Source organism: Melitaea cinxia, chromosome 30, assembly GCF_905220565.1.
Source record: "Melitaea cinxia chromosome 30, ilMelCinx1.1, whole genome shotgun sequence".
Lineage (NCBI taxonomy): Eukaryota > Metazoa > Arthropoda > Insecta > Lepidoptera > Nymphalidae > Melitaea > Melitaea cinxia.
Window position 1 is genome coordinate 1423846 of NC_059423.1, and position 23878 is coordinate 1447723.

General features: G+C 31.6%; 1 protein-coding gene and 1 long non-coding RNA gene across 2 annotated transcripts in view; one reads left to right on the top strand and one right to left on the bottom strand.

Moving 5' to 3' along the window:
- The window catches only part of LOC123668209 (homeobox protein DBX1), a 43139-nt gene extending 31207 nt beyond the window's left edge, over positions 1-11932 (top strand). Inside the window, exon 5 of the mRNA XM_045601998.1 lies at positions 11585-11932. Within this exon, the coding sequence (XP_045457954.1) occupies positions 11585-11932 (348 nt within the window). The remainder of the gene's footprint in view (positions 1-11584) is intronic.
- An 860-nt stretch (positions 11933-12792) lies between these two features.
- LOC123668174 lies at positions 12793-23638 on the bottom strand. Its single transcript, XR_006745519.1, has 2 exons — positions 23582-23638; positions 12793-12839 (listed from the first exon to the last, which is right to left on the bottom strand). It is a non-coding gene; the product is annotated as an uncharacterized LOC123668174 (long non-coding RNA).
- Between the last annotated feature and the right edge of the window lie 240 nt (positions 23639-23878).

Here is a 23878-nt window from a genome sequence, read left to right on the forward strand (position 1 = left end):
CTACCGTGCCCCCAGATTTTTAAATTCGAGTCTGTTATGATAGACTGTCATAAAAAACTGACAGACAGATCCTAGTGTATACTCAAATTTTCATTGGGCGACTTCTAAGAATATTTTGCGACTTTCGATTATAGATGGGGCGACTTGAATCAAAACTTTCTGGCAAGCTGGATGAGGATTATAAAAATTTTTTCCATATGATAGTATTATAAATACAAGTTACAATTTATGGAAAGGTTGCTCTTTCTGGCAAAACTTCCAATAACACACAAGCGAGGTACTTTTTATCCCGACATACATGTGATACAATTATAAAACCAAAAACATAATTATGTAATTACAGAATGAAATAGTACCTAGATGTAATATAACAATATAATTTCATACGAAAACGAATAGAAAGATAAAAAACGCTTTGAAAACACATTATTATGAAATCTTATATTTAATAATCTCAGCAAGAACCCTTGATCTAAATAACCCGCCACAACCAATACGGCCATTTCGACTCAATAAAAGCACAAATGAAAAAGAAATTGCTCACTAAACAAAAAGTGTATTTCTATGACAACTATAAATTTACAAAATAACGTCTAACTGCTCAAGACAGGGCATCGGAACGAAATAGGAATATATATAACGCGTGCGTTAGAAAGAGACAAAAATATAGCTCTTGTTACGTCTTAAAACGCGATTCTATTGGACGATTTGTATCGTATAAAAGTGTATCCGCGTTTCTTATTGGTCGAGAGTTTGATTTGTTTTTTTTCGCGTTCGGTTTCTCGTACCGGCCTTTTTATGATATCTGATTTTTATAGGATACTTCGAAGCAGGTTTTACTGTTTATTGAATGTTTTCGGATTAGGCCGTTCGAATGTGGTTCATAGTCTGTTTCTGTTGATTTGTTCGATATAAAGGTGGGTTTAGATATAAGATTGCAAGCGTATATTTCTTGAAGTAAAATAACAAAAATTTAAGAAACTTTTAAAAATTTCTTCCATATGCGTATGTTAATGATCTTTTCCTGAATGGAATGACCGAGTTATGTTCAGTAGTTGGATATATTCTAAAAAAATTGAATTACACGTTTGAATGGTTAATAGTTCATAATTTTACCCTTAGGGCGCTTTTGTGACTTGGAGTCTTTTCACTTCAGTTTAGTCTTCTGAATTCAAATAATTCAATACTCTTATCATATGAAATTGACTAAGCTTTGGCGTAGCGATCACAGCACTGTCTGTTCTCGCTCATGATATAGATATAATTATACAGGCTATACTAATGTTTGTCGTGGTCTGAGCGTTTATCTTTGCTTTGTGTTTCTTTTCGGATCTTCGATATAGAACCGATACAGAAATAGGTCACTGGCGGCCATCTTAATTGAGATCCTTACCTATACCTACCTGTTATTAAATATTATTTTGTATAGTTACTATATTATTTAATTTGACTATTTTGACGCACCCCCAACACGTTTGGTATCCGCAACTCAGGCAGACCCGGTAGAAAGACCCACACCCCTGAAACTCCTACAAGGTCACCCCTCGATTTCCAATAAAAGGAAAGGAATTTTATCTCCCATCAATCCAAAAAGATGCATATGCATTATTGGATGAAATTGTGACAAAAATAAAACACGTTATAAATTCGTCAAAAAACCTAAAAAAGGAGTACAGGGAGAATTTGGAAAATGTAATCGAGGATTACGGTAAGCTTTTGGACGCCATGGTGGCCGAAAAGGCTCGAATAGGGGACGGGGGATCCGCGGGCGAGGCGTCGACGAAAATAAGCGCCGACGCCACGGCCGCGGTACCCACGGACCTCGAACTGAGAAAAAATATTGAGGAGCACTCCCGACTATTGCTGGAAAGTAAGGAGGAGATGAGGGCTCTCGGGGAGAAAATGGCAAAGAAAAGTCAAATGATGGAGGAGCAGCGACTGAGCTACGCCAGAGTGACCGCCTTGAGACCGCAGCAGCCCACAAGACCTGCAGCACTGCACTCGGTGGTCGTCACCTCGGAGAGCGATCAACAGACAGCGGACGAGGTCCTCGATACCGTAAGGAAAACCATCGATGCAAAAGAGGGGTGGATAGAGGTCGACCGGGTCCGAAAAGCTAGGGACCGAAAGATAATAATGGGCTTTGGGACTGCCGAGGATAGGACAAAGGCCTAGGAAAAATTGACAAAAAAAGGAACGGGCCTCGTAGTCGAGGATGTTAAAAATCGAGACCCACTTGTAATTCTCAGAGGAGTATTAATAAGCAACACCAACTATGATGTCATAAAGGGCCTGAGGAACCAAAATCGGTCTCTTTTTAGCGGCTTCGATCTCGGGAAAGACCGCGACTACGATGGGCTGCAGTGAAATATCTGTTTCCGGTCCGAATTTAATGTTGTTATGTGAATAAAACAGCATAGTGCATTACTTCTAACCCTTCTATCTATATAGTAACTCTAGTTAGGTATATAACCAATCGAAATAACGATATTTCGTAAACGTATTTACTTGTTAATAGGTAGGTATGTGCACAATGCAGATGCTATTATTCAATATATAAGCGTAAAAACACTAGAATCAGCTTAAAAAAGAACATAAAACACTATATACAACTTTAAACGTAAAATCTCCCTTAACTCTTTAAAACAATAATCTCAACAAAAAAAAAAAATAAAACAAACAGATTATAAAACAAAGTCAGCAACCATTAAAGATTACACAAACTCCTAATTCGCGATAAAATATATAAAAACTCACCCTCAGCCCGTCAGTCCTCATCCCTCGGGACGCCGTCATTAAATAAATTCCTACTTCCTTCCCCGAATACAGAGTTATAAAGGGTAGAATGGGATTGCTCTAAAATAATGGCAATGTTTTTTTATTCTTTTACTAGTAATTAAGTATTTATAACAACATACCTTAGGTAACTTTTCTTTCATACAGACATAAAAAAGAATTCAATTCAGTGCAGTTTTTTGAAAGTTATGCGCGTACATAAATTATGACAATTCATCTATCGGTAGGTACTAATAATATTATTTGAATGCTCTAATCTCAGGAACTACTGGTTTAATTGAAACATAATTTTTGTGTTGGATAGTCCATTTATCTAGGAAGGCTATAGTTTTTTTCCTCAAGTTAACGCGTGTGAATCCGCGGGGCACAGCTAGTAGCATTGTTTAATTTAATTTCTCTCGCTTGTATCAACAGTTGTATGAAATTTTTTATGGTATATAGTTTTGTACTTTCCGTGATATTATATTTTATTACACCTACATCTATCGATCACTTTACATTTTTTATTTCATTTAATTATAAGTTACGTAATCGTTACAGTACAAAATTAAATTTCTTTAATTTGCTAGTCATTCCCTAAATATTTAAATATACATTTGTTTGTCAAAGAATCTTTAATACAAAATTATTTTAATACTAAACTTAACAAAATATTCTCAATTACTTAATAAATAACTTGATAATTAATAAAAACTAATACCAATAAGAAACAAACCGTGTCTAATAGAATCTTAGTATAATCCGGCGGCCAACAATTATTTAACGTCAGACGCAAGCAGCGCGCCAAGATTGCGGACACGCTCCTCGGGTGTGGAAGCGGCTTTATATTTATTGCGTTCGATATTTAAATTTTTATAACGTTCGATTAAGTTTTTTTATAATAATAATGGCAGTTTAGTTTAACTTATAATTTTGATATTTGAATTCTCAAATACCTATTCGAATTACTTTTTTAAAATTATAATCGAGGCTCAAATAGTAGCTTATAGTTCTTTGAATTTTTAAAGTTTTTCGCAAATTATTAAATTATTTTCATATTAATAGTAACGACTATTATTCAATTTAACAATTAAATCACGATATTACATTAGGTATTTATTTAAATATTTTTTACACAAATGAAAACTAAACTAAAAGAAAACGTAATTAGCAATCACGTGTACATATTAGTAAATACCATACTAAATAGAATGAATAAATCTTATAAGAAATAACTTTAAATGCATGATGGCGGTATGCCGTCTTTAGTTTTCAGTCTTATCTCTGTGCTTTGTTCGAATTAATTGTTCCTAACAATGGTGTAATCTGTGAGTATTGGTTATCTGAGACTTTAGTGTTGCCAGATCTAATGGACGAATTAACTCAAAATTAACTGGATTATTTTACTTGCATCAAGTATGATAGAGATATTTGTTTAATTGATTGATATTTTGATGAGACTATGATGACTATGAGGTAGATAAGGCAAAAAATACAACTTTATTGAAAATAAAAGAGTTAGAGAGAGAGAGAGTTAAAAAGTTGATAATTTTTAAATTACTTTGCATGTTTTTTTTATAAACAATTAAATAAAAATAACACAAAATATTTTTAATATTGATATAAAATTTCTATACACAATATAATTCCCATGATACCAAAATTATGAATAAAAACATCATGACAAGACAAACAAATTCGATATTTAAATATTACAATACAATATCAATTTACTAAAAAGGGTTACATTAAAAAGAACATACGCAAACATTATTCAAATTATGAAAAAAAAACTAAGCAAATAAAAAAATAAAAAGCTCGAATTAAACAAAACAAACATGGCGGTCCTGTCAATCAAACCGCGAAACCGCGCGAACACAAAAACGTTCCAAATTCAAAATAAATAAATGCAAATATTTCGAAATTGGAACGCCGTGAATGTAAACAGCGCGCGTTTGAATATTCATACTAAATATGAATATTTCAAATTTGGAACGTCCGAAAATCATTCATTGGACGAGTCGCTGTTTCGTATATTATTTGGGAATTGTATTGACTCTATGTTTGCATTTATTTGATAATAAATAATAAAATAAATATGTTCAACAAACACACACGGTTGTCTGTTCCTAAGATAGCCGAGTAAATGTATATAAATTTGTAATACAAATATAAATATAAATGTTACACCCAAATTAAGGGCGGGAATCAAATCCACGAAACTGGAGCAGTAAGCAAAGCCAGTTAACTGCGCTAAGGGCCTGGTTAAAGGCAAAAAAAGTAATTTATACACAGAATGCTATTGATAGGTATTATGGATACGAAAGCTTGCAAACACATTAATACTTGCTGAACCGATGGCAACTAAACTTGATACGTATATAGGTAATCTGGAATAACACACAGGCTACTTTTAATCATGAGGGTTTAAGGGAATCAAAAGTTACGAGAATAAAACCGCGAGCCTTAACTAGTTATAACTAGCATACTGGTAATTAATATAAGTAGTACCAGTAATAATAATTAAAAGTCTTTTATACCCATAACTAATCATTAAATATGCTTTCGTACAGTAAATATACTTAAATAAGGTATTGGATAAGGTAGCGTACAAATAATAACAACAAAATAGTAATAACAACAAAAGTAACAGAACAGAATTTAAGTTTCTCCTTGTCACACCATATAAAAATGTAGTTCCTAAGATTAGAGAGTTTGAACAAACATAGAAACTTTTCAGAATTATAATAAAAAATACAGACGAATTTGCGGCTATTAGCTTGTATAATCTAAGACAAAATCTTTCTAAATCTATTTATCATAATCACAACACTATAATGGACGTCCCTAACTCCCCCTCCTCCTAATTTCCCCCCACTAGTCGCGCCTATCTCTTTATTCGGTATAATTCGTAATAAAAGTGAATATGCCAAAGAGTAATTAATTCTTAGTCCAATCCACCCCAGTCTTGCTTAGGGATGCGACTTTTATTTTATTGTGTCGATGCTTTATAGCGATATTTTAATTAACATATTTAGATGTATAATATGTTTTTACTTGTTTAATAATTTTTAATTTATTTAAATTTATCCTTAGTTTATTTGAATTGTCATTTGTTTTTGATGGTTTTCATTTTTAAGCTTTTGTTAGTCGTTGTATCTATGAAGTGTGCTTATAATTAAAGCAGCAACTACTCATGAAACAAATATACGTATATTATTACTGTTAGCAACCATAATTTAAAAAGTTAAAAAAATATATGGTCCATTCTTTCCATTATTTTATAGTCTATAGATTGGGAGAACTAGCAGGCGTTAAGTCTGGCTTGTGGTGTAATATTAAAATTTTGATGATTAAATAAATTACGTAAGCGTTTTAAATTAAAAGCGAAATCGACTTAGCTTAACATAATATTCAATGAAATACTGCCCTCGCCTCTGTTTTTTTTTTACTAAATAAAGCTTTTTAGAGATTTAGCGATAGCTGCCTTACCCTTAGAAACAGTTGACCGCGTGTGTATCTTAAAAATTAAAAAGAGCAATTACTTGAATTAAAATCAAAATATATATATTTTTTTATCTTTACGTGTATATTACTATATTCAAGTAGACTTTAAAAGCACTTTTTAATCGTCATCCCACAAATATTTCTTTTAATAAATTCATTTTAGTTAATAACAATAATGATAATATTCATTTAGTAAGACACTTTTAGTCCATATGTTAACATTGGAAACTTACAAGTATGTTAGTATACTTATATTGAAATTAAAAATTACTTACCTACTTAGCTTTACTTGCCTCACCACAAAGCTAAAAAAGTGCTGAATCCTAAGCTCGGCAGTGAATATTTTCAAATTATGTTAATGTGAAACCACGACCGATTTAGTCATATCTTGAATCAAATTATAAAAACCAATATAAAATATAAATTAAAACAATATTTCTTGCTATAAGTTAGTAAGATTATTTGTATTGTAAATAAATAAATAAATTTTAGCTATTATCAATATAATAATATTTGTCTATCGACACTCACCCCATCACTAGCTCAAGTCAGATTCAGAAAGGGTCGCGTCATCTGGCATATTGTCGCTAAATGTGCGACTACGTGATGGTCAAAAAGGGTATTTAGGTGTGGAATCGTACTGAGTTGCTAGTCGAGGTTAGTTTGTAGGTATTTCATTTGTTTTTGACTGTTAATAAATATGGACTGATGGAAGGGATTTTATTTATTTATTAGTTTAGATTAACGGCATTCAGCAGTACTAAAATTGCCCGACCAATTTCGCCAATGTTTCGTAAGAGCCTATCTATTTCATCTTTCTAAACAATAGGTATTCATATAAAAGCTTAAATCATACGCTTTTCTTTCTCACCATCAATTTCCACTTTTTTGTCATATATTTTTACTCAAAACATATTATTTTATTATTTATTTTATTAGGAAATCCAACAGTTAGATTAATAAAGGCGGTCGTCATTAAACACTTGTACATAATCGATTAACAAATATTTGTCCGGTTGTTATCATAGACACTTGATAGCGATCTTAACTCCTAGTTAGGAATTAAATGTAAAAATGTTAATAGGCGTGACGAGAAATTGCCCAGCAGTGAAAAGTTTGAAGGTTTATTCAATTCAGTATAACTCTTGCATTAAAGGTATCTTACGCAGGATTAAACTCGTTTTTTCTTCAATCCAGTAACGATTCAAACGATTATATTTTAAATAATAATAAAAATACAGGGAGAAATGAATGGATAAAAATGAAAAGCATTAAATATTGATAGATTATAAGGTATACGTAAAAAGACGTACTCATAAAGAAAACACATAAAATTAGCAAAAAAGTCCATAAAAAAACATCATTAGCCAGACAACGTCAAAGATTAGACACCCATAGATAATCTGTTGCGTTTCAATTACCGCTTGTTTCGCGCTAAAAAAGCGCTTTCAAAATTCAAAAGTGACAAATGACTCGTTCGAATTTCAAAAATCGATCAATAACTGATTCGTTCCGTTCGTTGAGAGCGATTTGTCATTTCGAAATTAATACATTTTTGTGATAGATTCTTACATCTTTGCTTCGATTGATAGTTTTTTTTTTCAATAACGGTTATTTATTATTTAAAAAATTGCGGTAAAATATATGAAATACTTAGTTAATTAAAATGAAACAAATCACTTTTCCAAACACTATTTCCAAAAATACATATTAACTTCTTTAAAACTAAAATAATATTCAGCGAATAACATATTATGTCATAAACATTTTCGAATATCATATCAAAAATTGATATGATATTCAAAAATGTTTAGAATTCCTAATGTAACGCAAAAACGGGTAACGCAAAAATAAAATCCTACATAATAATAAGTCATTTGTTACATGTATTAAGTTGCAAATAATTAAATATTGATTCCGTAATTTTGGTGACTGTCGATATGCTTAATTATATAGGTATATTTTTAAACAAATGCATAATAGATTTTATATCTATACTAATATTATAAAGCTGAAAGTTTGTTTGCTTAAGCACGCTAATTTCAGAAGCTACTAGTTCAAATTTAAAAAATCTTTTTGTGTTAGATATTCCATTTATTTCTTTTATTTAGATATTTTAGTATATTTCTTGGCACAATCTTTCGCAAATTAACCTGGATGAAATAGCGGAGCACAACTAGTTACTAAAACAACAATAATAAAACGCAATCAGAGGATCTAACTCACAAACCAGGTGCGAAAACTATGTCATGTCATGATAAACTGCGCCACTGGACGCTAATAGTTAAAAAGAAAACATTGTTGACGTATGTTTTATGTCACAAATCTGGAGCTAATTTTTATTCAAGATTTCTAAATCTAAATATTGCTTCAGCCTGTAATATCCCACTACTTGGCAAACGCCTCTTTTCCCGTGTAGGAAAAGGATCAGAGCTTAATCCACCACGTTACTCCAATGCGGGTTGGCGGACAACCAGGTCCGACGGCTTAACGTGCTCTCCGAGGCACGGTGGGGAAACCCACAAGGACTGCAAAAACACCACGACCACGGCAAACATTTGTATGGCCAATAAAATTGCGAACAAGCAATCGCCAGCGCAACAACCACAAAACAGTGATGTGACCGTTGCGCCAACGCGTCGTCATCTAAATATACTTATCTGTCAACATTCCAATTGAAATAAGACCACCTTCCTTTTTTTGAAGTCACTTCTACTATTAGGAGACCCATAGCAGCGTCCCTCGGGCCTTCCACTGGCGGTATTGGAAGTAATTTCGCTGAAGACTAATGATCTGATGAATGTCTATGTTAAAAAAAAAATAAAGAAAACTTGACTTTAAAATTAATCAAATGATTATAAGGAAACATCTATTTCGGATTTTATCGCGGTTTATTAAGTTTTTTTTTTAACCGACTTCCAAAAAGGAGGAGGTTCTCAATTCGACTGTATTTTTTTTTTATGTATGTTACATCAGAACTTTTGACCGGGTGGACCGATTTCGACAAATTTTGTTTTAATCGAAAGGTGGTGTGTGCCAATTGGTCCCATTTATTTAGATGTCAAATGTTTCTGATACTTTACAGCAACCATGGTCACGGGAGGACTGTACTGTCCAGTCCTCCCGTGACCATGACGAGATGAGTAATGAGTGAAATTCGCGTAAACATTAGAAAAAAATAGTCTAATGATAACAAAAAACGATTCATTGACAATATTTTAAATGATAAACACAAAATATAACTAATAAAACATTTACAACCGTTTTAAATACTTTTTCATTCAAAGGAAAACAACAAAAAACCCAATTTGTCCCGTATCACACTAACCGTATTGTAAACACCGGAGGGCCAGCCCGACCCCGCCCCCCATCAATATCCCGTCACGAACACAATGAGACCGAAAACTGTTAGATTTCACAAAATCACCAGAAAATGAAGAATCGATGGCGAAAAAAAACTATGCCCTTTGATGACGATTCATAATTTTAACGATTATTATGGTCTTTTTTGTCATTTTATTCGATCTAGCACGCGTTAGTATCATTAATATTGTAAAAAAGTACATTATATTGGGTTAACATCTGCTAATAAAAATAATTTATAAATGTGTTCTTAAAATAATAGTGAAAACTTTTTGGTAATAAAACAATTATATTTAACTAGTGGCTGCCTAGTGGTCGAGATTCGACCATAATTAATTCAGATTATAAGTTTGAACATTATTATGGTTCTGTTGTCAGAGGTTGTCAAGTATACTTCTATAATAATAACGAAAGAATAGTAGTGTGTGTAATATATATATTTTTATTGATTTAATGTATTTTTATGCATAATTAAAAAAAAATATTAGCATTCTGTACTCTTTATAAATTACAAAATTTGAGCGAAATTTCATACTAATTCGTACGCGCAATTTTCGTAAAAAGGGGTACAAAGTTTCTGCTTCATGTATTGTATTGTATTGTTCAATTCCACTGTATTTTTTTTTTTCATTTTTTACGTGTGTTACCTCATAACTTTTTACTGGATGAACCGATTTCTATGACACTTTTTTTGATCGAAAGGTGGTGCTCGTCATGTTGTTCCATTTAAATTTAATCGAGATCTGACAAGCACTTTTTGTCGTCAATCTAGGTTGTATTACTGGTCTAAGTGATTAAACTCCCATTAAATAAAAGATTAAAAAAAAAATTACTGGTCTAAGTAATTGATGTCGACAGTTTTTTCGTTTGCGGTCAAACACAATTATATTGTTTCTTCTTAAAAGTTCATACTTACTTCCTCTGGCTCAGCGACCCGTAGTGGATCTTGACCTCCGAAACCACAAGTCTCCAGCGATCCCGGTCCAGAGCTATCTCGCGCTAGTCCGCTGTCACCAGAAAAAAGTTTTTCTTATAAGTTCATACAAAACAATTCTTAAAAGTTTACATACCTATGCTAATAAAACTTATAAAAGTTTAATAGCAAAACCCATGACACAATTAGGCGTAATAATAATACGTATAATTTGCAATAAAAATTATCACACATGATACAATACTTTGGAAACAATTGAAAAAAAACAAAATTACTTGAGAAGTATATTCGTGAGAAAATATTCGCTATTCTGCTCTTAAGTTCTCTTGCCCATGTTATTAAGTTCTAAGGTTTTGGGGAAGTTTGCTATGCTCCTGGTGTTGCTGGCGTCCATAGGCTGAGTTCACCGTACTCACTCACTTCAACCTATCGCAGTCCACTGCTGGACATAGGCCTCCACAAGTTCGCGCCAAGTATGGCGTGAACTCATGTGTGTTGCCCATAGTCACCACGCTGGGCAGACGGGTGGGTGACCGCAGGGCTGTTTTTGTCGCACCGAAAACGCTGTTGCCCATCTTCGGCCTCTTAATAAAATAAGTTAACCGTATGCTCAAGGAAATTCATCTATATAAAAAGAAATCCCTTATCCGTCATACATTACATTTTTTTTAAATCTCATCAGGAGGAGGTCGGCAAACAAGCGTAATGCTCACATAAGAGTAAGAGTAAGAGCACGCCTGCAACACCAGAAGCATCGCAAGCGCGTTGCCGACCCAATCCCCGATCCCCCCCCCCCTTACAATGGTCACCTTACTCACCAACAGGAACACAATACTACTTGAAAACAGTATTTTTTAGCTGTGATCGTCTGTAAGGTCGAGGTACTACCTCAGTCGGGCTGTTCCGTATTTTAAGCAGGAAATTCCTGCTGTGCCCTACCTCATTTACTCAAAGTGTTTAAGCAAACAAATTAATAACATTACTGATACCATATTTCTATTACAGGTGAAAATCTGGTTCCAAAATCGTCGCATGAAATGGCGCAACTCAAAAGAGCGGGAACTCCTAGCTTCCGGCGGTTCGAGGGAACAAACTTTACCGAACAAGAACAACCCACACCCAGATCTATCAGATGCTGAAGCCGATAAACCGAAAATGTCTCCAGTCTCGAACGAAGACGATGAAATAAAAAACAAAATGTACGCCTCAACGTCAAACTGTCAAGATTATCGTTATGAAGACAAGATGGCCGCTAGTAACTTGTTTGTAAGGGAAAATGTTTTTACCAATATGGAGGAAGATGACTACGAAACTGACGCGAGCGCGTCTGACGAGGAAATCAATGTGACATGACGTGCTTAACTAACATCTGTATAGAATAATTGTCTGATTATGTAAATTTCGTTAAAATAATATGGTGTATACAAAATTTCTTAAATATAACCTATACCTATTGATTAAAAAATCTAATATATAAAATTCTCGTGTCGCGGTGTTTGTTGCCAAACTCCTCGAAACGGCTGGACCGATTTTTACGAAATTTTGTGTGCGTAGGTAGGTCTGAGAATCGGCCAACATCTATTTTTCACATCCCTAAGTTACAGGGGGGGATTAAGGAGGTTATATATGGCAAAACAACATTTGCTGGGTCAGCTAGTCTAATATATGTATAAAATTCTCGTGTCGCGGTGTTTGTAGTTAAACTCCTCCAAAACGGCTTGACCGATTCTCATGAAATTTTGTGTGCATATAGGGTAGGTTTGAAAACCGAACAACATCTATTTTCATACCCCTAAATATAAGAGGGGGGGGGGGATTGAGAAGGCCAATAAAATATATGGTAAAACAACGTTTCAGGGGTCAGCTAGTATATATATAAAAGTGTGTGCGTGCATCACGACATAACTAAACCATAGGTTTCCAAGTTTTGTTTCTTAGAAACTTGGCTAGAAATAAAAAAGATTACAATCTGAACAAAATCTGTATTTTGGGTCAATGTAAGTTAGCCATGTTTATGTAATAACAATTTTATAATCCCTAAGTGTTCTGTTATGTGTGTATTGAATTGTTTTAACTAAGTTTAAAAAAAAGATGAGGTTCTCAATTCGACTATTTTTTTATGTATGTTATGATGGTGATTCTTTTTTAATCGAAAGTTGGCACTTTTCATATGGTCCCATTTAAATTATATCGAGATCTGACTAGTTATTTTCGAGTTACCTCTAATAATGTGCATTTACTTGATTATTTTTTCGTCTACCTACGTTGTATGGTACTGGTCCATGTAAATGAAGCCGGTTTTTATTACGTTTTCAAGCAAACACAAATATCATAGAAATTTAATAAGAAGTAAATTTGTTTTCTTGCCCAATGCACACAATCTAGACGACACAAAGGAAATTGATCAGTACATTATTTTTTATACCTATAAAACATATAGTGATTTCTATTGTTATACAGAAATATAAAAAATAAAATCAAAACACTAAAACTAAATCTCTTTGAAATATTAACTCTGTGTATAGATTTATTTTTAACAGACTTCCAAAAAAGGAGGAGTTTCTCAATTCGACTGTTTTTTTTTTTATGTATGTTACATCAGAACTTTTGACCGTGTGGACCGATTTTGACAATTTTTTTTTAGTCGAAACGTGGTGTGTGTCTATTGGTCTCATTTAAATTTATTTGAAATCTAACAACTACTTTTCGAGTTATATCTAATAATGCGTTTTTACTTGACGCTTTTTTCGTCGACTTACGTTGTATTATACCGCATAACTTTCTATTGGATGTACCGATTTTGATAATTCTTTTTTTGTTAGAAAGGAGATATCCCTAGTTTAGTACCATGATAGGGAAACCAGGATCTGATGATGGTATCCCAGAGAAATCGAGGGAAACTCTTGAAAATCCACAATAACTTTTTACTGGGTGTACCGATTTTGATAATTCTTTTTTGTTGGAAAGGAGATATCCCTGGTTTGGAACCATGATAGGGAAACCAGGATCTGATGATGGGGTCTCAGAAAAACTCTTGAAAATCCGCAATAACTTTTTACTGAGGAGTTGAATATGAACAATTTATGGTAATTGTCGTTAAATTTAAATCGAGACATTTTAAGTGTTGTTTATTATAGGCTTTGTTCTTTCAAAGTTAAATTCTCGTGTAAAAGTTAGTTACACGCTGTGTCAACGTTTTAACTATTTATTAAACATGTTTAAAAAATTGCTCTTCCAAACTTGCTAGTCAAACATATGATTATACAATGTAGAATCGTATATTTGACAAGCTAGTTTGAAGGACGAATGTGTACTGTCAAACAAGGATTAAATTATGATTTGTATCATATCCAATTTGGACTTATTTGGCAAATAACATTGAATAAGTTTTGATAAACCTTTAAGTCTAAATAAGACATGTAAATGAAAACTTTTTATTTATCTTTGTAATTACTTCAAAGAAAATTAATCTGTAATTATATTATAAGATCGTGTAAAATAAATAGGCATTGATGTATTTGTATTGTATATATTTTGTATTTTTTAAATACATTTAATTCTTCAATCAGTCATTAAATTTATTTATTTTTTCTTTTAATAAAACGGCAAGTTTATAATAAAAAAGATTTAACTCTACAATTCTTTGTTGTAGATTTTTTTTTTGTAAAGTTATTGTAGAAAAAGTAAAAACTTACAAAGTATATAATTTTGATATTGTACATAGAATAACCATTACTCACAAGTACTTCATTATTTATCAAAAAGTTTTTATGTGAAGTAAAATTTAAAAATAATTTTATTTAACTAGGCTTAAAAACAATTTTTGAATCATTGTTTAATTAATGTATTATTTAGAGTTAAGTTATCACACAACTAAGAACCTGAAAGATAAATCGACAAATTTATTTATCTCTAGTATTCAAATTTTTGTAAATTGTATTTCATTTTATTAGCATAACATTGACTAATAATTTTAATAAATGAAGCTGTAAATATATAAAATAAGTATATAATAATTAATAATGTGTAATATATAATATACTATCCTACAATAAGGTTTAATTTAACTTTAAAATTATTTTCTACATACAGTATGTAATACCTGGAAAATTAAGAAGTAACAAAAATTAAAGAAATATTGGTTTCAATTGAGTTATATAGCTAGCATATTTATTATGAATCGTCGAAGTATATATAGGTGCAGAACTGCCGAACTTGGTATTTTTCTTTCTTTAGTTGTTATTGAAATTATTAAAAAAAAAAACTTTTTTATTAAAAAATATTCGAGACATTACTGTTGTATGTATTTACTGTATTTATTAGTTTAAATAATGATAAAATTGTGTATTACTGTATAAATATACGAAAACACTTTTAAATAAATTTCAAAGAACTTTAAATGCACCAAAAAATGTAAATATTAATTAAGTTTTAAAAGTTACCGAATAATAAAATAATTCTGTGTCATACATGTGATAAAATAAAATTTGAAAATCCCTTATCGACTTTTCTTTTACTTTTTAATTTTTTTTTAAATCTTTTTCAAGTTCAAGTTTTAATAAAAACCTCTTTTGAAAAGCAAACCTTAAAAAATCAAATTTAAAAAAATCGGTGGTACTCGATATTTCAAAAAAATTGTAGCACCTATATCCGAAACAATAAATTTTAATAATTACTAAATATTTGGTAATTAGCAGGTAACCATATCGTGGCTTGTTAATAATAAAAAAGGAAGAAAACTCCAAAACTGACAGTTATTTGGCCGTATTTTGACACACCTTTTTAAGGGTAAAATACATAAAATACTTCAAAAAATTAACAAGATTTTGTTTATAAATTAGAAACATTGAAAGATACAAAAATTGAGAGCAATATTCAATAGCGATTTAATGTATGTGTAATAAGTAAAAAATCATTTACTTAAGACATAAAATAACCTAAACTGAATTCCCGCCCAAATTAACGTCAAAATGAAAAAAGTACATTTCCGGCCAGTGGGCGGTCACACGTTATAAATACTAAGGTGCGACACGTCGGGAGCAGAGGGTCATTTATTTACCACCTTCACGCCTTTAGGTGTTTATTTTTTACACCATATATTTTATAGAGATGGAATAAAAGTGCTTTTGAAGCCTATTTAAACACAGTATTTAATATTATTATATATTATTTTAGTATTTTTTTTAATATATGATTTTCATTTTTTTTATCTCATTTTTCTTCAAGATACTAAAAGACTTACAAGGACACTCCAGAAACAAATCGAGAAGAATAAAAAGAGGAGATGATTTTTAAAACTAGTCATCTAAACTTCGCCGCAATTCCACTTGAAATATTTGTACAAACACAAATATAACCTACGACCCTCAGGTCACTCGCACCACTAAACTAGGATGGTTATCAGTGACTGAGGGCAATTTATTTAATTCCCCTAAATATAAGATCAAGCGCGTGTAGTTGACGTGTGCGACACGTGCACCATCTGGTGGTATCGATTGAGATGATGGTGCTACACCAGTTTAATAGTTTGTTTTACATTATCAAGATTTTACCAACTGACTTTAAATAAAGAACGGGGTTCTCAATTTGACATTAGATGAAGCACACGTCAAGCACTGGTTTTTAAACATTAAAAAAAAACTCAAAATTGTAAGCCAGTATTAAAAAGTTATGAAGCAACAAACAAAAAAAAACAGACGAACTGAGAACTCCTTTTTGATTCCTTTGTTTGAAGTCTGCTAACAAAAAGATATATTATAAGCTCATTCATATATCGTGAAAACCAACGCCCCATTTCAAGTCCATATATCTTTGTTCCGCTCATATTATAAATGCAAAAACCTTGTGAAAATAGATGAATTTTCTAGCTATTTCCGTTTCGTCTCGTCGTTTTTATTATCCTGAAATTTGATCGGAAATTACGCGGGTGTAACTGCAAGACACACGAGTTCACGTTATTTTTGGCGTAAACTTGTGGAGGCCTATGTCCAGCAGTGGACTGCATAGGCTGTAATGTATGTAATGTAACTGCAAGACAAAGCTATTCATATAATCTTGCACGGTTGATTTGTAAACATGAGCTTAATTCTTAAAACCATTACTAAATACGTCTATATCTTTCTCTGTTTTTTTCTATGTTTGTCCCAGTCTTAAAGCAGATGCCACGCGCCAGTCACGTGACCACTTGAAGAGATTTTCCATGCATTGCGTTTTATATCATCGACATGTCGTGTCCAACAACATTGTGTATTTTATTGTCAAAGATTAATCTTTAAGGAATTAAAAAATACGATAGTCAAAGCACTATTGAGATGCAGCAAGCTCTTTGCTCAAAAGCTGGAGTAGTCTGGGTTACAGACAGAAGATCCACATAAGAATAATTCTGCTCTCGAGTAACGTTTAGTTTTTGTAATGAGTAAGGTAAAGAGCTGCTGAGGTGTCAATACTTTTCTTATTAGACAAGTTACTTAATACTTAAGTAAAGACATTACGTGTTAACTGCCAAGATTTTCATTTTAATGATTTTCATAAATTTCTTCTCTATCGTGCGACATGTTTGTCTTGCTATCTTGATCGAATGCCCGACAGTGCTGCCAACCTCCAAATACCTCGTCAAATTTGGTTTTTAGACTGTATTAATGACTGTCTCTGACACTGGCCCAACGGGCTTAAAATAATGAGACCCCGGAGGCAACGTGCCCCCGTGTGGCAAGCCCGGGTAATGAGGTGTACCTCTAGGCCCGTACCAAGACAGGCTCTCGGGTCTATCAGGAAGAACCACACTATCTCCAACATATCTATTACCTTTGTCTACAAATTTAATTGAGAACTTAAAAAAAATCACAATCTGTTTCAAAAGACTATTGTCATAAAACTAGTTCTAATAATTTGATATCTTACGATACATTAAATATTTACAAATATATAAAGTATATGGTGCGTAAAATGAGTTAGTAAAATGTTATTGTAAAACCGGTTTAAACAAGTTTTTATTAGTTAGATACTAGGTAGTTGTGTATCACGGCTAAATCTGCAGTAGAAATGTGTATTCAAAACGACTTCTTTACGATTTCATCATAATTATTTGTAATTATTATCATAATAAAACAAAAAAAAAGTCACACATTCTACAGAGAAAAAAACCGAACGTCCTATATAATAAAAAGTTGAAAAAAATCCGTATCCGGCCGGACACCTGAACTTCCCGTGGCGTGTCAAAAGCGTTGGAAATTTGAAATAGGCGGAGGCTCAATCAAAGCGAGCCTGCTTCGGGCAGCTGCTATTTTGTAGCTGTTTGTTTTGTTTTATTTACCGCCTTTTTCTGCCGCTTCAAAATGGCGGACTGAAGTTAGGAATTTTTCGATTTTCGGATGCTATTTTTTAAAACTTGTTGGTTTAAAATTTGTAACGCATAATGTTATTAATGTTTTAAACAACACAGTCAAATGAATAATTTTATTGTTTAACAACTTAAATAGAAAACTTTTTTTTCTAATGTCATAACCATTATTGAGTTTCACTAATTTCTACTACCTAGACTATAGAGATCAAAAAAACCTCGTGTTCAATTTTCTCACTAAAAGTATGACATGACCTAATTTATTATTGCCCAAAATAATAAACAAAATTACTGGTTCAATGATTATGAAAATAGTTCAAATTCCCAATAAATCTTAATACAAATAATATAATCTATCTAACTATGACAGAAACACAAATAACCCTACAAGGAACTCTATAATGATTTTTTTAAATCTTGTATAAATTTCTTTACAAAGTAAAACCTCTTAAAATCCTGTATCAAGATTATTTATAAATTTATTATTCTTCAATAAATCAACAAATTAACTAATGGTACGTAAAATGTATTATAAATATTATTTATCAATAGTTAACTATTGAATTAGTTGAGTTACGACCCCACAGATATTATTAATATAACATAATGTAACCCTTTTTTATTATTTTCTAATGTGTAATATAAAACACATTTCTTCTGTAAAAAAAACTGCAAATGTAACTCAGAGCAAAACTGGAGAACGGCTGGGCCATTTTGGTTTTCTTAGGGAAAAAATTTTTTTAAAAGAACTGTGCCGAAATATGGAAAATAACAATTGTACTAAATTTTATGACATTTGACAATTATAATAGTCAAATGTATTAATAGTATTATTGCATATAATACAAATAGTAATCATTTTACAAGTTTAACAAAAAAAAACTAAAAAAAAAGACAATGGCGGCCTTATCACTTACTGTTAATATTTAAAAAAACCATCCACTTAGGTTAATTTTTTCATGAAAATTTATAAATTGGATTTAATTAATAAATTAATATTAAAAAAAAAAATCTGTTTTAACGTCAAGTAAAAAATGTATTTAAACTTGAGGTGAGTGAAAATTATTTTATTAACGAGTTAAATTTTAAACAAATTATATTTATATCTTTATAATATAATTAAGGATTAAGGTTGTGATCTCAACCGCACCGATCAATCTCCTTCGTGTCTTCTCCGTTCTATGTGACATTGGCGAAATCTGTTCTCTTTTGGCGCCATTTAACCAAATTAATGAACTTATTCCAAAATAATTAATTATGAAAAACAAAGTAATTTCGTAATTACTAATAATTTTAGTATCATTTTAGTCGCCCTAAACTTATATGGATTACTTTACATCTATAATATAAAAATGAGTCGCTGAATGTGTTGCTAAGCGCAAAACTCGAGAACGATTAGACCGATTTCGCTAATTCTTTTTTTTAAAATATTCCTTGAAGTACGAGGATGGTTCTTACGGAGAGAAAAATTAAAAAAAATTTTTTTTTTAATTTTCTGAAAAAGTCTAAAAACAACACTTTTCTATACTCCCATACAAAAGATTTGTGATAATACTTAAAAGTCACTGTTAGGCGATACGAAGTTCGGCGGGTCAGCTAGTATGTAAATAAATATTTAAGTCTTTTTCATTTGACAAATAAAAAAACGAACAAGTAAAAAAAGCTACAAATGACAACAATCTACTTTATACAGCAACATTTAAAAATTAACTGTTGCATGAAATATTATTTATCACCTCCCAACACGAGAGAATGAATTTAAAAAGATACACAATCATTAGTTTTAAAAAAGCGTTTACTATCAAAACATCGATAAATTATCTGACAATTGAATTGGCGCGTTTTTTAAATGTCAAATTAGCCGCCATATTGTCCATTGTTGTTTTTTTTTGGGTGCGTTCATGCGTCAGTATTTTTAAGGGGTGAGAGTTATACTAGCTATTGCGTTTGACTTTGCTTTATTATTAACGATTAATTGTAACAATTTAAATGAATATTGTTTTAAAATGTTACTCAAATACGAAATTTAGTTTCTGTACTTATAAACGTAATATAAACGTATTTTATATGTATTCAAACTTAATTGAAAAAATAAAAAAGTATGTTATCAACGATTAAAAATTTGAAAAGAAATGTAAATATACACAGGGAAAGTATAAAATAATGAAAATTGAAAAATAAATAAAACAGTTCAAAATATTCAATGTACAAGTATAAATTGTAAAAATAGCAATCGTACATCCATTGCGTGTGGCCTTTTAAAGCCTTATACGTTTTTTGTATAGCGGATAAGCTCTAAAGGTATGTTTACACAAATTTAGTTACAATTAGACATTTCTGCGTGAGAACGAAATAATACTTAACAAAAAAGACTTAAAAAACTGCTATAATACCATATTTTTTTTTATAAAAATACCACAAAACCATCTTGCTACATATTCTAGTTGCCAGTTTTGTAGCATTTGATATGTCGCTATTTGGATTAACTGATTTGAATGCATGTAGTGTTTGCGGTGTGTTCTGTTTTGTAATTAATATTTTATTGTTATCACTTCAGCCTATCGCAATCCACAGCTTGACATTGGCCCCCATAAATTCGCGCTAAAAATGGCGTGAACTCATATGTGTTGCCCATAGTGTTCACGCTGCCGCTGGGCAGGCGGGTTGGTGACCGCAGGGCTGGCTTTATCGCATCGAAGACGCTGCTGCCCGTCTTCCGCCTGTGTATTTCAAAGCCAGCAGTTGGATGCTTATCCCGCCATCGGTCGGCTTTATAAGTTCCAAGGTGGTAGTGAAACTGTGTTAACACATAAATAAACAAACAAATAAATAAATATAATAGCTATTATTGAGACGTAAAACGGGCTATTTACAATTTCCGTCGTTTATTTTTCTTAATTTACAGTATCTACTGAAACCAAATTGTGTTACAGTGTGTCGTACTAAAATTACCTACTAACATTAGTTTCTAAGTTTTCATATGTTACTAACAATTTAATGGATGTAAATCTGAAATAAATAGTTAAATATTATTATTATTATTAAAACCAATTTTTTTCCTCTTAATATTTTTTCTAGCCTAAAAACGGAACACAAGGTGACAAGAAATATGGTAAATACATACCTACATGGTTTTACATATTAGTGATAGTCTAAATCAATAATTGTGTTTGCAGTAAACGAAGAAAAACCGACTTTAATTATATCGACAAGTAATACAACATAGGTAGACGAAAAAATAGTCAAGTAAATACGCATTATCAAAGATTACTCCAAAAGTTGTAATCAGATCTCGATGAAATTTAAATTTGACCACACGATAAACATCGGCTTTCGATTAAATTAAAAATCATCAAAATCGCTATACCCAGTAAAAAGTTATGTGGATTTTCGAGAGTTTCCCTCGATTTCTCTGGGATCCCATCATCAGATCCTGGTTTCCTTATCATGGTACCAAACTAGGGATATCTCCAGTCCAACAAAAAAAAAAAAGAATTATCAAAATCGGTTCATAAACGACGGAGTTATCCCCGAACACATTTATATATATATATATATATGGTCGAATTGAGTAACCTCCTCCTTTTTTTGAAGTCGGTTAATAAAAACCAAAGCAATTTTTTTTTATTCAAGTAGACTTGAAAAGCACTTTTGATCAATACGATCAAAACGATCTTTGTTCATATTTGACATCATAGCTTTAAAAGCACCTTCAAATCATTGTTTTAAAAATTTAAATTTTAATTATTTTTAAAGTGAAGCTACCACCGATTCGGAATGTAGATTTTGCAGAGAAGAACCAGCAAGAAACTCCCTTTTAAAACACAGTCAATCATCTTATATATAAAATTCTCATGTCACAATGTTAGTTACAATACTCCTATGAAACGGCTGGGCGGCGGGTAGGTCTGAGAATCGGTCAACATGTATTTTTCATACCCCTAAGTTATAAGGGGGGATTTAGGAGGTTAATAACATAATTGGCAAAACAACGTTTGCGGGGTCGGCTAGTAAGTATGTAGGTATAAAATACGCGTCACGTTGTTTGGCCGCGATGGACTTCTGAACTACGTAACCGATTTTAATCAAATTTGCACACCGTGTGCTGTTTGATCCAATTTGACAGATAGGCTATATTTATTTTGATATATGTAATTATTATATTTAAGAAGAAAAAATAAGGTGGTACGAAGTTCACGAGGTCAGCTAGTTTATACTAAAATAGAATATAGCCTATAGCCTTCTTCGAGATATAGACAGTCCAACTCAATAAGAATTTTGCAATACCACTAGAACTAGTAGTTCCTGAGATTAGCGTGTTCAAACACAAAAACTTAAACAAAGGTTTATATTTATGTACACTATTTTCCTGTTTTCAAATTTTGTGTGAAAATAATTCAGTGTTCGAGCAGTTATTTCATAAGTAACAATAAGTTGAATGTTGTGTTGTGTTGTGTTGTGTTGTACATCACACGCGCCAACGATGTGAGAAAACGAACAGACGTGACTTATTAATTAATTTTTATATGTTTAAAGATGTCGTTAATTTCTGTGACCATTTAAAACGCTTTCTCGAGGAAAATAATGGAAAAGATTGTTAATAGGTGTGTGCGAATAATTCGAACTTACGAATTTTTCGATCATTTTTGAATTTTTCGATTTGAATTTCGAATCATTTCTTATAATAAATAAAAAATAATATATAACATACACATACCATCGTCTGTTCCTATAGTAAGCAACTTAAAGGTTATAGGTAACAGCTGACTGATTTAACTGAATAGTTTTTTTTGTATAACATATACATATACATAGAAATATTACATATATAAATTTATAAATACAAATATTACACCCAGACTCGGAATCCGCAACCTGTGAAGCAGAAAGCATAGCCACTACAAACTACGCCAAGCGGTTAGTCTATATATTAATATTCGATTCGATTTGATTCGAACGATATTCGCACAACCCTAATAGAAAATTTTTTAGGTATTAAAAGCTTTTGCAAACAATCTTTCCCTAAAGGTCGGCAACATACCCGCAATTTCACTAATCTTACCGTCTTTAAGTATGTTAATATCTAGCAAAATTATTGTTCTATTCCATTTTTTTGTCCAATTACTTTTTTTAATAACGAAAGAAGATAAAAGATATTTATTTTAATTCCAAATGTATACGTATAAATGATTATAAAACGCCGCATCCACGCAACTCTCATCCATAAAGCCATCAATAGTGAACATACAAGCATAGTGCTTGTAAACACAGCACTTGACGTCCACAGGGTCGGATTATAACGTAAAATATTTGTGAATTTTGCAACATTTAATTAATATCACCAACATTTCAGAAAATTTGTAACATTGTTACATTTATTACAAATATACAATATATCTTCTATATATTAATACGCGAAGCAGAACTTTGTACCTACTTTTAACCGACTTAAAAAATGGAAGGGGTTACTCAAATGTATATTTTTGTATATTTTTTAAATGTATTTTCGGGTATAACTTCGTCGTTTATGAACCGATTTTGATAATTCTTTTCTTGTTGAAAAGAAGATATCCCAGGGATAATACCATGATAAAGAAACCAGGATCTGATGACGGAATTCTAAAGAAATTAAGGGAAACCCTCGAAAATCGTAGTGAATCAACTTTCGTTGTATTACTTGTCTATGTAATTGAAGTCGGTTTTTTTTTCGTTTGCGAGCAAACACAATTATTACAAAAATTGCGTGGACGGAGAAGTATGAAATTTCTCACACTTATAGTTTATATAGAGGAGTGTAGAATGCTCATACTTTTTAAAAATTATGCATAAAAATACATTAAATTATTAAAAAGACATTACACACACTACCGTGTATTTGACACACACACACGCATATATACTCTTTTATTTATTATTATAGAGTTATAAGCTTTGACAACAGAACCTCAATAATGTTCAAA